Here is a 15,809-nt window from a genome sequence, read left to right as displayed (position 1 = left end):
TATTGTGTTATTCAGAAAGCATATGAGCAGTTAATTAAATATTTTTGTGCCAGGGTAACTAAACTGCTGACATGCAAGTTGAGCCAGTTTCTCTTGTTGGTTGGTTGATATTTAAGTTATTGTATATTAAGTTATAATGGGTAAAGGATGGGCAAAGAGGAGGCGGGAACCGGCAGAATAATCAACATAACTTTAATTACATAAATGAACTTAAACAAACATAAACACACACACAGCGGCCGCGTGTGTGTCTCTCTCTCTCTCTCAAACTGCCGTCCCCAGCTCCTCTTTATCCCCCTCCTGCTGATTGGGCTGATTCTGCGCCGGGCGTCCATCGTTGCGGCCCGTCCACGCCTTCCTCCTCGTCACATAAGTTATATACGTTTTTCTTGTTTAAAATTCCTAAAATGCAACACTTATCTGATAATCTGTTCAGTTTGGAATGTGCAGGTGATGGACATATTGCCATTCACACGAAGTTCTGGATAAATATGCTATAATATGGTGCTTCTTTCTTGCACTGGAAGTGTAATTCAATAAAGATACAACATTTTCATAGCCTGGGATATTTTGGTGTTTATCAAAATGCAAAGGATTTTTTTTTAATGGGAGATGATTCTATATAATTAGTTAGTAATAAATCTTATGTATTACTGGGCAGCAGAAAGAAATGAAGTTAAAGCATGCAGTGCATTCTTCACAATCTTCTTTTTGAGTTTTTATAGAGGAGTTTAGTGTGGACAGGCTACTGTGAATTGTATGTAAATAAGATTGACAGCGCCCTCTTCAGTCTGATTTAACAATGTCCTTTTACTCCTATCAGTCTTGATCAGTGTTGAGGAAGCTACTTTGAAACTGAAGCTTGCCATGATACAAGCTACTATATATATATATATATATATATATATATATATATATATATATTACACAGTACACTACAAGCTAATATCAAAAAAGCTGCTATTACAACATTGAAAATACTGTACTTAAGAGTGCAATATCTATCAAAAACAATAAGTTGAAGTAATTTATCTTTTGTACGAGTGACCTCATTAAACTTGAACTGACACAAACAATAAAACTAAAACTAACCCTTATATAACAAAAAGTCGAAAACAGTGACAAACAGCATCATTTAGAACAACTATATACTTTGTTACAAAACAGAAGACATTAAAAGATTCAACCTGACTCATGAAGCATTTTTTGAGTCGGTTTATTTTCACAGACCATCAAAAAAAAAAAAAAACTCATTCACTAAAATTTATTTGACTTTAAAAACACTAAATATCAGCAAGAAAATACATTTTGTCGCGCTACACAGCTAGAGTACTTGTTAAACAAACTCGCTGGTTTCTGGAAAAGCTGCAGTATACGGTTCTGAAAACAGCTGAGCTAAAGTCACGCTACTGAAAAACGTAAAGTTAGTAGTGTCAATACTTTCAGTTAGTCTTAAACTTGGACAGCCACATGTATAAAACTAAAAATACCCTAATTTATATACGAAAAGTCAAAAAAAGTGACAAACTGCAGCGTTTAGAATGAGGTTACCCTCCTGAGACCCGAGCGTGACTCCTGTGTGCATTTTCCATTTCCCTTTTTGATTTGTAACAAGTAGAGCCTAATACATATGAAAAAAAATTTTTGGGATGTGGACAGCGGGACTAAGTTTTGAAATTTTAAATAATACCAAGCTAAAGAAAGTCATATCATATCATATTTGTTTATTATGTGTCCAGGAGTGTTGATTATTCATGTTTTTGAGACGTTACAGACATGACATCAGAAATTAGCATAAATAATTATGATTTAAAGTAACAGCCAGCATCATCCAATCACTGCCAACCATGTTAAAATAAAATGATACATTATAAATTCTGAATCTATGTAGTGATTATCATTGTCACATGTCTGTTAAACATGTTGAGTGATCCAAACATCATCTGCAGCCTGAAACTGAACTTTTGGTCGGATTTGATGAGTGAATGTATTTAGCTGCATAGAAAGCTATAGGATGCTCCCTTGCTCCCTGTTTACATTTACATTTATTCATTTGGCAGACGCTTTTATCCAAATCGACTTACAAAAGAGGAAAACAATTTTCTCAGTATGGCCAAACGGATTCGTCCATCTGACCGTTGGAGTTGAGTAATACATTCACAATATTTATTGAATGACTTAACCTCCAGTGTGCTGTTGCACTGGTCTCAGAACAGTTTGAAATGCACATTAATTTCATTCTAACTCCATATTATTCATTGAAGCCAACATTTTTCAACTTTTGGATGAACCCATTGATTGTCAATGTAAAATGCACAGTGAATATAGGATTTCTGAAGAAAAAAATGTGCTAAAGTAAATCGCTCAAATTTTAAAAATGAAACTAGAGACTGTAATCTTTTGACTCAAACAGGTTTCAATGTAAAAACTTAATGAGCTGTGGTCAGCGCCATGTTGTTTTGTCACACGACCCCGTATGTCAAAACCTTAACCCTTTACTGACAGCTCAGTGTCTCCTGAACTGAGATCAGTTGGTTTAAATAATTTTAAATTATGCACTGCGTATAACGAAGCCAAAATACAATGTCCACATATGTGTACACAGGGTCGCAAGAGGTTAAATATTTCGCTACAAAACTAAAAAGTAAAATGCCACAAATGAATTTATTTTTGAAAAATCTGTTTTTAAGTCAGTTTATTTTCACAAACCGTCTGAATTAACCATTTTAAATAAAGTAAAACAAATTTGACTTCCCAAGACTACAAGAGAGAAAATACAATTTCATTACACCACTACTTGTTGGACAAAGTAGCTTATTCCTGGAAAAAGCTATAACATTTTGTAAAACAGCTATACTACTATTGCACTACTAAAAAAACGTAAAGTTAGAAGTTTTGTTACATTCAGTAAGCATTAAACTTGAACAGACACAACTAATAAAACAAATGTAAAAACACTTATAAAACAAAGATTCGAAAACAGTGACAAACAGCAGCATTTCGGGGTTTTTTTTTCTTCTTCGTTAAATGCTACAAACGGACTCAAGAGTTGATGAATCGTTTTATGAACCTGTTCATTTTCATGAACCTTCTGAATTAACCAATTCACTAAAATAAATGTGACTTCCCAAAACTACAAGAGAGAGAAAATACATAGTCGCACTACACCACTAGATGTCGGACAAAATAGCTTGTTTCTGGAAAAGCTATAGTGTTTTATTTTGAAAACAGCTGAGCTAGTGTCACGCTACTCATAAATGAAGTTTGTAGTGTCGTTACTTTCAGTTAGTTTATTAGATGGTAAATTATTGACTAAAAGACTGTTCTTTTCTCTCCGTCAGGTGCATCGGATCTAAGCCCATTCTCTGCCGACCCACGGCAGTTCGAGAGGCAGTTATCGGGTCTCCCCTCTCTTACGGAGAGCCGTTTCTCTAGTCCCAGAATGCACTATCCTGCAACGTTCACGTACACCCCCACACCGGTCACCTCCGGCATGTCTCTGGGCATGTCTACGACCACCCACTACCACACCTATCTGCCTCCGCCTTACCCCGGCTCCACCCAAAACCAGAGTGGGCCCTTCCAGACCAGCAGCACACCCTATCTCTACTATGGAGCTTCATCTGGATCATACCAATTCTCAATGGTACCGGGGGGAGACCGATCCCCCACCAGGATGCTGCCACCTTGCACTAGTGCGTCTACGGGCAGCACCCTTATCAACCCCAATCTGCCCAATCAGACGGACGGCGGCGAGGCAGACGGTAGCCATAGCAGCTCGCCCACTGTGCTCAACTCCAACGGTCGGATGGACGAATCCGTTTGGCGGCCATACTGAGAAGGTCCAGTTGAACGCAACCTCAAGGCAGCACTGTTAGCCTTAAGGAGGTAGTGCAAGAGATATTTGCATTCGTAAGCATCAAGGGAATTCGTTTTGGAAGCACAAACTCTTGTGAGGAATAATGGTACACCCGATGGTACAAAGGTACTTAATGTTGAATGGTTGCAGTGTATTTGTATGAATACACTGATGCTTTTTTATAAAACAGATGGTTGATTTACGGCATTAGATTAATTGATTTGACATTCCACACAGCAATCAGTGATATAACACATGCTCATCACTGATGTCATGGCAGGCACTCAAAAATTTTAATTCTGTCATCACTCACCCATGTTATTCTAAACCTGAATGACTTTCTTCTATAGAACACAAAAGAAGTTTAGCAGAATGTTTTGCCCTCTGTCCTTATCCTCAAATCTCATTTGCATGTACACATAAATTCAAATTTGGCATGTGAAGATGCGCCATGCCAGGTGTGACATTATCGAGTGCATTTACATGAACACCAATATGCTGACATAAACTCTATGGTTTTTACATCAAATCCACACAATACTTGCAGACATTGGATAAGCCTGTAATGACGGTAAAGGTGTTTACATACAACGCAAAATCGGTGTAATGGGCAAAAATGTACATGTGCCAATCATTTTTGCTTAAAGCCTTTATGACCTTAACCCGATAATGGAAAGCTGTTTAAGGGGTTTACAAGAACACACACATTGTCGGCTTATTAAGCATAATCAGTGCAAGATTGTGCATGTAAACGTGCTCACTGATGTCAAACTACATTGGTTCTTGGTTTACGTGCAGTTTAAATTTTATTCCTTTAAAGGGGTCATCGAATTTTCCTTGATATTTTTACATATAGAAAGTCATTGTACTATAAAAACATACAGCAAGTTTCAGAACTCAAAACTTCCTCCTCGCTGCAAACGACTCGTTCTCTACTTCCTCCACATTGTGATGTTACACTGTGGTAGACATTTGCATCTGACTGCCTCCACAATAGGGCTGCAACTAATTATTATTTTGATAATTGTCTAATGATTATTAGAACGATTATTCGACTATTCGGGCGATTATTGTAACGATTAATCATTAGCTCTTAACCGACTATTCAGCTTGTGCCCCGACTTAAAAAGCTGTATTAAACGTGCTTGCTAACAATAAAGAGGACAAAATCATCTTTTAAAAATAGCTCTTTCACTGAATTAAACGGGAATTTTTTTTTTTTATTACGTTTAATTCAGTAAAAATATCACTGCAAAAAATACTATTGTTATCAAGTGTTTTTGTCTTGTTTTCCATTTAAAATTGTCTAAATATCCTTAAAACAAGATACATTTACTTGAGAAGCAACATATAAGATATTTAGACTTGCTTTAAGATAATGTATTTTGTATATAAGTGTATTTCAGGTTATACTTCTACGAGTGCAGTAAAGACAAAATATACTCATATTCAAGATCTATTCACTAAAAGCAAGTCTAAATGTCTTATATGTTGCTTCTCAAGTGAATGCATCTTTTTTAAAGGATTTTTAGATATTTTAAAATATTTGTATTTTTAATATTATATTCACGTTTTAGATATTTATATTGGAAAACAAGCCAAGTCAAAAACGTATTTTATTGCCATGTATAATGGGGCGAAGACTACCCTCTCTCACCTTTCTGTTCACTTCAATCCATCTTTAAAAAACAAACTCTCTCTTATTAATAAAGCTGCGTATTGCCAATTTTCTTCACATTAAGAAATGCACAGTGACACATATATTATGAGTCAGTAAGTCGCGAACCATCACGTTATAATCTAGCTGCATTAAGCACACGTGCTCGAGGGACGAGTGTCCCGCGACAGAGTGTGCAGTTTCAATCTCTTCCCCCTTAGATCGGGACATTACTCATAGAAGAGGCGCTGACCGCACAGAGAAATGCCAGTTTCGGAGTTTGTAGTTATTGACATGATCTGCTTCCGTATTATTTGAACTTTAATAAAGCTATAACGCATTAAATATAACTGCATTAAAGATGTAACGCCGGGGTGTTTCCGTTAAAGAGCTCCAGCTCCTCTGATTCCACAACAAGAGTGCTTCTGTATTTACTTATTTGGTATTTTTGCATTATAATTCCCTCATACTTTGCAGTCTACATCACCTGAAGCTGTTTGGAAAGTTTAGAGTGCATCTGTGTAATTCTCAGTCAGGCGCGAGCTGCAGTGCTGCTCTTGTGTGCAATCATTAGAGTTTCATATGATCTCATGTTACATTGAATGGGATCAAATGACTATTCGACAACGCAAATGTTCGTCGACAGTATTTTATTGTCGATGTTGTCGATAACGTCGACTAATTGTTTCAGCCCTACTCCACAACAACACATCAATGCCTACTTTACCTTATCACTCCCGTAGCCCCGCCCAGCAGTGGTGAGCAGTGAGATGGCAAGTAGAGAGAGCAGGTCAGTCAAGAGCAGAGAGCCAATCAGAACAGTGGTCGTTTACTGTCAAGTCTTAAAGGAGAAGCAGCACCAAAACTGAGCGTTTCTGACAGAGGGTCAGAATGAGGGTGGAAAATGATGATGTTTTACAAATATATGACTGTTTTTTGTGCAAAAAAAAAAAACTTCACTTACTGTATAATATAAGTGTACCTCAAGTAATATATTAACCACATGCAAACCTGCGTTCACATGCGTGGACGTTGTATTTTGGCTTCGCTATACGCAATGCATAATTTAAATTAATTTAAAGTGACTGAATACTGTTCATAAGACTCTAGACCAGGGGTCGGCAACCTATGGCACGCATAGGGGTAATCACTGGCACGCCAGCAACGGCAAGAGAGGAGTAGACTATTTTATTTATATAAATTCCGCACCTGCATTTCAGTCTACATCTTGATGTAATCCTTCCTCATGATCACGCAGCGTGTTTTTATGAGCTGAATGGGAGACTAAACAAAAAGTTAAAATGTGACGAGACTGCAGTATACCTAACAGACTCGTGCAGCGCGTGCAAGCCATTCACGCATCACGAGCCGGCAGCGCTTCACGTTCAGTTAATCGCACGAGTAAACGCACATGCTTTGCTTCGGTCATGCTGCACGGATGACTGCCTACATTCAGTGTTTCATTTGTTTCTTTTTGCTTTCGGAACAACACGTGATGTAATAAGGAAAACACCACTATTAACCCTTGAGATTTCGCATACAGGTACACCCTCCTTAAACCTTAATCACACTTAAAATTACATTAAACGATTAAAAGAGAAAACATAAACCCACATTGTGTGGTCTCAAAATATATATTAAACCTGGAAATAAAGTTTTAGGATTTTGCAGGTGCGATTCTCCAAAAAGGGATAAATAGTTGATGGGCATGTGATGCGCGGATGGCTCGCACATGTAGTGTGAGTCTCGTAACACTTTAATACTGTTTAGCCTCCCATTCATCTGATGAAAACACGCTTCGTTATCATGAGGAAGGATTGCATCAAGATGTAGATTGGAATGCAGGTCAGGTGCGAAAAACATCATATAAATACAATAGCCTGCTCCTCTCTCGCTGTTGCTTGCGTGCTTGTGATTACATGATTACAATGACATAATATATGAAATATTTAAGATTCCACACAATTTCATGATCAGTAATCAAATAAGCAAATTTGTGACATTAACTGTGTTAACTCATTTTGGTTTTCTTTCAATAAAGCACTTAAGACGCTCTGTGAAAATTCACATGCAGGATCATGATTATTTCATAATTTTGAAATTTTTGCACAAAATTTTCACTCAAACTTTTATGCTGATAATATCATTTGTAATGAAAAATAAACGATTAAATTAGAAAAATGCAAAATAGAAACATTTTCACAAGTGGACTCATACTTCGGGAAATCGCATACATTTGTATGTACATTTGTACCCCTGCTCTAGACTCATTTAAGGGTTAAACTTCTGTCGCACCGAGTCACGTGACACCACAACATGACGCTGATTTTCCGTGAAACACTTCCAACAAAAGTGCCTCTGGTAAGAAACCTCTAAGTTTTTTTCATCGAAACCTGTCTGGGTGTAAAGAGTGGCATCTCTGGTTTCATTTGATATTTAAAAATTGATAAAAATTTTGCGCATCAGTGAGATGATAAACATGATGTCCACATACGTGGACTTTGGGACATTATTCCTTAAAAGTTGAAAAAACATATTCGTTATTTTGAATAACTTTCAACTCTAACACATCTGTGGGTCATTTCACTTAATTTTAATATACATTTTGTTATATTTTATTTTGTTATCACTGTACAATATGATTCTAGTAAATGCATTCCTATATTTACTGTGCATTTTCACATTGAGAATCAATGGATGCATCCAAAAGCTGAAAAATGTTGCTTTCAGAAGCTTTATATGGAGTTAGGATGAAAATAATATTTATTTCGAACTCTTCTGAGACCAGTGCAGACAGACAGCACACTGGAAGTTAAGTCATTCACTAAATAGGGAGCAAGGGAGCACCCTATATCTTTCTATGCAGTCAAGTGCATTCACTTCTAAAATCAGATTAAAAGTTCAGTTTCAGGCTGCAGATGATGTTTGGATCACTCAACATGTCTGCTAAACATGTGACAATGATAATCAGTACATAGATTCAGAATTTATAATGTATCATTTTATTTTAACATGGTTGGCAGTGATTGGATGATGCTGGACATTACTTTGAATAATAATTATTTATGCAAATTTTTGATGTCATATCTATAATCTGGCTTTCTATAGCTTAGTATTATATACAATTTTGTAAAAACCACATATGTTGACATACATTTTAGGAATATATATATATATATATATATATATATATATATATATATATATATATTATTACTGTATATATACAGTATACTGTATATATTTTGCTTGTTTATTAAGTGCTACTATTTAGAATACAAAAAGGGAAATGGAAAATGCACACAGTCATGCTCGGGTGTGAGGACGTTAAAATAATAATAATAAAAAAAAGGCATGTCGTGACCCCTTTAACTGTCCTATAATTAATTTAATTGCAAAAGGAATATATCAACATGACTGGATTGAGAACATTTTTCAAAATTGTTCCTTTTGTGTTCCATGCAAGAAAGAAAATGATACAGGTTTAGAAAAGCATGAGGGTGAGTAAATAATCACAGAATTTAATTTTTAATGGAACTATTGCTTTAACTGGCCAAGAATTGAACTTTCATTGCAATTGGAATACGTCCACACTATTGGCTCAGAATATTTTTTAAACTACCTTGGTATAATTTAGCATTTCTTAACACTGAAAGTGATTTTTTATTTATGTGTGCGAGAAGTCAGATATTTGAAACAGTACTTGCTATGTTAATTCCCTCTTATCATTTTAATTTATGTATAAACGGTAGCAGACGGTACTGATTTGAGAAGTGGTATAAGCCATATAAACTTTAAATTATGTGTTTAAAGGGACAAAATTTACAACATTTTGAATATTATTTTTGGGACATCTATTAATAACTTAATTAAATATTTACTCTTTTTGTAATTTAAATGTTTTGTTATTATTATTATTATTATTATTATTATTATTATTATTATTGCTATTGTAAAGCAACCAAAAACAATCCAATGGTATGTAAGCAATGAAGGATGTTTCCTTGCAAGACGATATCCATGATCAAATGTGGATATTTTTACTCTGAATAATGCCTCAGTTTTTGTAATAAAGCGAAGGCATTTTATATAAAGAACATGAAGTAGCAGATATTAAGAGAAGTAAATGAGAGTATGTAACATCTTTAATAAAAAGATAAATGTACAAAGATTTGTCCAGAGAGGTGATGTGCTGCACTCTTCACTTGTTTGATTTTGGTAACCAATGTTTATCAAGTTAATTTATTTCAGATTGAATTTTTATTTAATTCTTTTGGTGGCTAGAAGAACGACCAGACTCTTGCAACAATTGCCTAATTCTTTGCATCTTTAAATACAGGCATGATCGAATCTCGTAGAATATTTGATTTCAGATTTTTGCATGCAAAATGTTAATTTCAAGTCCCTTGTGCAGATATATTATTAATACAATTATCAGCCCAATATTCTATAACTGGATAATTAACTGCACTTTGTAGGTTAGTAAACACTATGCAAACTGTACAACATCAACAATCAAACTTTTTATGAATACTTTATTATTATAGTATGTCAGACAGTACAAACAGAATCATTGGTAGAAGTTGGCAAAACAACCTGCCTGTTTTTTTTTTTTTTTTTTTTTACATTAAACAGACAATCAAATTTAGTAGCCTAAATTACACAATGGATGTTTACTGGAAAGGTTCATCATCTCAATTTCTACTTCTAGAATTTATTTATTGGTCAATATGCAGAAAAATATTACTGACAAGAGAACTTCTGCAAATATGTTGTGACAATTATATTTGTAACGATGCAATTTTCTTTTACCTTTTGTAGTTGGCGTCTGAAGTTGGCGTCAGAAGATAAATGTTTGTTTCTGGATTTAACAACAAGTGGTACTTGATAGAATGTTTGTCCAAATGTAACATTGGCTGCTGGCAGCACCCTGGAAAACAAATGCCATTATTTTTTTTTTATTATTATTTCTATATATTTGTAAAACAAAGCACTTCTTTTTTTTTTCAAAAGAGATGGAAAATGAATAAAGCCTAAATGCCATGTTTAAAGGGAAAAGGGTGAACATCACAAAGGGTGATATTTCACACCAAAATCAAAAGAAAAACGAATTACATTTTGCATAAAGAAGCCTATTTTTACCATTAAGATTTTTCGTGATGTTAAAGTCATGACAATTAAGGAAATTTCCCCCCCAATTTCTCATTGCTACAGTTTGAAAACAATTCTATATTTTTGACACAATGACACACTCATTCATGAAACTTTCATAAATATATGAGTAAGTTCGGAGTAATTTGCACATAAAATTCACAAACGCTTCATACTCCCCAGATGTGTTAGTAAAATGTGTGTATGATAGTGAATTCCAAACATTCGTAAAGAGGGGGCGTGTGCACGTTCATTCACAATTATCATAATCCACGCCCATGAAAACACCATATAAGGAAGGCACCAGACTCGCTAGTAAATACTGTTAACATCTATATGGAACAGTAATGAAACCGTTTTTATGAATGAAGTGCAGTCATGTTGTACAATTTTGATATAGCAAGCACAATAGCGTATTAAAGAAAGTGATTTACTGTCATCACATGTTTTTGCTGTCATATGACGCTCTTTTGTGAATCAAACAGTTCAAGAAGTCAATAAAAATGGTTTGACATGAGTGTAGAAAATGTTCAGTTCACACCGGGAGGAGGATGTCCACCACCATTAACCTTCTCCAGTTCAGTTCGCAGTGCATCACCAGCATCATTTGTGAAACTTCTCGAGTAAATCATGATGGTAACAGTGAAATACTTGCAACTGGAAGAAACTTCAGAGAAAATAATAGAACGCCTGAAGAAGATCTTGGACCGAAACGCTGTAAGATGTTACAGATTTGCAAGCTATACAACAATGTGCGTGCTTTTACTATTTTTCCCTGTTGTTTTGTGTACGCACCTGCCCGCGATGTGTATTTATGGATTTAACAGCATTAGCATTGACCATACGTTATCAACTGAACGCGATTTACCGATGCCTATACTAAATTATGAAACCTAAATTATGGAGCTCATATCAAATAAAAAAACTGTCCAACCAGTCACATTAGAGGGCATTCATTTCTTCGAGAAAAATCAAGCACTTCTGCTGGAAAAACGATAAGCAGAGTTGGGAAAAAATTACACTTTTTCTTAATTTTTTTTATTACTATTTTATGTTATTTTTTCAGATAAATTTCACTCATTTAATTATTAGTTAATTATTTCATTACTTATTTAATTTCACTTCTATCAAAATGTAGTCATGACAGTTTTCCTGATAGAACGCAACACGTTCGGATGTTTTACGCACGATTTACTCGTGGGGAGCAGGTGTTAATTTCGTTAATACCAACTGACGCTTTGAAAATACGAAAACGTTGATTAATCCGAGAATTTACGTCAGAACGGCTTTATGAACGATTCACACCAAAAATTGTTCTGCCCGTGTTTCATGAATGAGGCCCACTGACTTTAAATGATTAAAAACAGAATAAATATTATAATGCATAAATACTTACATATTTAAAATATATACAGTATATATTTTTCACACTACAATAAAGATTAATTGTCATTTAAATCAATGCGTAAAATCTTTACAATCCTAAATATATAGGCCTAATTTTATTATTATTATTATTATTTTCTTTTCCTTTATTTATTTTATATTTTTCAAAATATTTCTCATTTAATTCTCACTTGTCTTTTGATTTTGGGGTTAAATATGACCTGAACATGTTTTTTTTTTTTTTTTTTTTGCCAGGTTTCGTGATATTCACCTAAAAAGTAGCACTCTGAACTGCATTTCTATTTGGGGTCAAAGGTCATAGCAATGCCCACATAACATTATTTCCCTTGAACAAGCCTGTAGGTGTCTGTCATCAATGGCCGTTATTCTCTGTACAGTATTAAACTCGTAACACTTACATTAATTAACAAAAACAACACTTACACTGCTGTCCTGCCCCACTATTTGAGTTTGCCTTTTCTTTTACCGTGGTGTCTTTTGGTAGTGAGGAGAGCAATTATGTTTACAGAATGTTTACAAAAACTGCAAGCAGGCAACTGCAAATGTAAAGAACCTCTGCACTGTTAACTTTGAATGAATTCCATGTTTAATTGCTTCAATATGCCTGAAAAAAAAAAAAAAACACACAAAAGAAACAACTTCAAAATAACTACAATGTTCTGTCTTAATACAAGTGTGGCTATGTCAAAAGGTCAAATGTTTATATACTTTTGGGCTATGGACTTTGTTTCATTGTTTTTCATTCACCCTTTTCCTTTTGGGTCAACTAGCAGAGATTCTTTCTGTAAAACTATTTTTAAATCTGTTTCATATATATTGAAACACACATTGACATAGATTTCAAATACATATGTTTTTCCATTATGACTACAAACAAAGGCATTAGAGAGTTTGGGCCTTTTCCAAAGAACATCTATTTTCAAATGTACTTTTTTAATTAAATATGCAAGGTCAAATGAACCCATGAAGAAAACCAAATATTTCTGCAACTTCTATTACGCTCCATTAGCATTGTATTTGAAGCCCTGGAAAGAACCTCTAGACACAATGTTATTGAGATATGCTTTATTTTGTTTCATCAATACATTGCTTTGTTTGTAAACAATGAGAAAACTATTTTATTTGTACAACAATACAGTTTCTTGTGTGTCCAGCATTACTAACTTGCACATACCATACAGATATTTGAGTTCTTCCAATCTTTCATCTTGCTTCCTCATGATCACGCATGAAGCATTTCCTATGGGACTAACAATCCAGTAAAAATTGTGAGATTTTCCACGCATTTCTGATGATTGTATCATTTGTCTTTGAGAATAAAAACAGTTTTTTTTTTTTTGTTATAAGTCATTGCTTTCTTTCTTATTTCTTGAAAAGATCATGTTGTAAAATAAACCTAGACTTAACCCTTACATCAAGAATTAGGAAACAGATAAAGCTTAAGATTGTTTGCATCCAAAATCTATTCATTCTTTTCTGAATATCAATTTTATGCATGCAAGCATTGATATGATACTTACTCTCTAGCATTTCAAATATACAATCTTGCAACAGTATTTTTTTAAAAATGACTTCAGAGCAAGTGCATCCTGGGAAACGTGAACTTGTGCTGGTAGCACCGAGGGGAGCCAGAAAAACTATTTTCACTGCTTGTTCAGTGAGCTCCAGAAAGACAAACAGCCTCAGGCGCTGCTGCTCTGACAGTTCACTGTATTGTATACGGCGGCAATGGAAAACCCCTGCGATTACTGACAAAAAAAATGAGCTTGCTATCAAGAAAGGACTTCATTAAACTTCTGTATCTGAGCCGTGGTTACTATACAACACATCTGTATGCCGTTACATTTAGAAATGCCATTTAGCAGATTTATGGAGCTGCACTGAACTTAATTGAAACTGAATAAACTGAAAACATGGAATCTCTGTTGCACTTCGAAACGTCATTTAGCAGTCGACAGTTTTGTGCAGTTAAATTAAACTGAACTGAACCAAACACAGGAACAGAATACATGCAATCTCTATTACACATAGAATTGTCATTTAGCAGCCCAACAATGTTTAAAGAACTGAACTGAATTGAACTGACTATATTGTTCAGTTAAAATGAATTTAAATGAGCCTGACTGAACTGAATTTCATTCAACTGAATTGAATTAAACTAACTATATTGAATTAAATAGAACTTAAGTGAGTTAAACTGAATATAATTGAACTGAACTCAATGTAACTGCTCTGAATTGAACTGGACAGAGTATTTTGTTCAATTATTCTTCGGTTAAAACGAATTCAACCAAACTGAGCCTCACTGAAATGAACTGAACCGAAATGAACCAAACAGAACTGATCACAACTTAAACGAGTTAAACTGAATTGAACTGAACTGATTTAAAATAAACCAAATTGAACTGAACAGAACTTAACTAAACTGAGTTGAACTGAATTGAACTGAACAGACTATTTTGTTCAGCTGTTGTTCAGATAAAATAAGTTTAACCAAACTGAACCTGACTGAACTGAATTAACTGAATAGAACTGAAATAAACCAAACAGAACTAAACAGAACTTAACTAAACTGAGGTGAACTGAACTTAACTGAATTAAACTGAACAGAATACTTTCTTCAGTTATTGTTTGTTTAAAATGAATTTAACCAAACCGAGAATGACTGAACTGAATTGAACTGAATTGAACTGAATTGAATTGAATTGAACTGAATTGAACTGAACAGAGTATTTTCTTCAGTTATTGTTTGTTTAAAATGAATTTAACCAAACTGAGAATGGCTGAACTGAATTCAACTGAATTCAACTGAATTCAACTGAATTGAATTGAATTGAATCGAACTGAATTGAATTGAATTTAACTGAATTGAACTGAACAGAGTATTTTCTTCAGTTATTGTTTGGTTATAATGAATTTAACCAAAATGAGAATGACTAAACTGAACTGAATTGAAATAAACCAAACTGAACTGAACAGAACTTAACTTAAATAAACTGAGTCGAACTGAATTGAATTGAATCAAACTGAATTGAACTAAACAGAGAATTTTGTTCAGTTGTTCAGTTAAAATAAGTTAAACCAAACTGAGCCTGACTGAACTGAATTGAACTGAAATGAACCAAACTGAACTGAACACAACTTTACTGAGTTAAACTGAATTGAATTGAACTGAATTGAACTGAACAGACTATTTTGTTCAGCTGTTGTTCAGATAAAATAAGTTTAACCAAACTGAACCTGACTGAACTGAATTAACTGAATAGAACTGAAATAAACCAAACAGAACTAAACAGAACTTAACTAAACTGAGGTGAACTGAACTTAACTGAATTAAACTGAACAGAATACTTTCTTCAGTTATTGTTTGTTTAAAATGAATTTAACCAAACCGAGAATGACTGAACTGAATTGAACTGAATTGAACTGAATTGAATTGAATTGAACTGAATTGAACTGAACAGAGTATTTTCTTCAGTTATTGTTTGTTTAAAATGAATTTAACCAAACTGAGAATGGCTGAACTGAATTCAACTGAATTCAACTGAATTCAACTGAATTGAATTGAATTGAATCGAACTGAATTGAATTGAATTTAACTGAATTGAACTGAACAGAGTATTTTCTTCAGTTATTGTTTGGTTATAATGAATTTAACCAAAATGAGAATGACTAAACTGAACTGAATTGAAATAAACCAAACTGAACTGAACAGAACTTAACTTAAATAAACTG

The 15,809-nt window shown here is 34.2% G+C and overlaps 1 protein-coding gene across 1 annotated transcript in view; it reads left to right on the top strand.

Annotated features, from left to right (window-relative positions):
• The window catches only part of LOC127455192 (runt-related transcription factor 2-like), a 94,783-nt gene extending 82,071 nt beyond the window's left edge, over positions 1-12,712 (top strand). The window contains exons 8-9 of the mRNA XM_051722874.1: positions 3,342-3,985; positions 10,338-12,712. Of these exons, the coding sequence (XP_051578834.1) occupies positions 3,342-3,838 (497 nt within the window). The 3' untranslated portion in view covers positions 3,839-3,985; positions 10,338-12,712. The remainder of the gene's footprint in view (positions 1-3,341; positions 3,986-10,337) is intronic.
• The last annotated feature ends 3,097 nt before the right edge of the window (positions 12,713-15,809 follow it).

The sequence above is a fragment of the Myxocyprinus asiaticus genome, chromosome 17 (assembly GCF_019703515.2).
Source record: "Myxocyprinus asiaticus isolate MX2 ecotype Aquarium Trade chromosome 17, UBuf_Myxa_2, whole genome shotgun sequence".
Classification (NCBI taxonomy): Eukaryota; Metazoa; Chordata; class Actinopteri; order Cypriniformes; family Catostomidae; genus Myxocyprinus; species Myxocyprinus asiaticus.
Note: the sequence above shows the minus strand (reverse complement) of the source record. Positions and strands in the feature narration are given on the sequence as shown.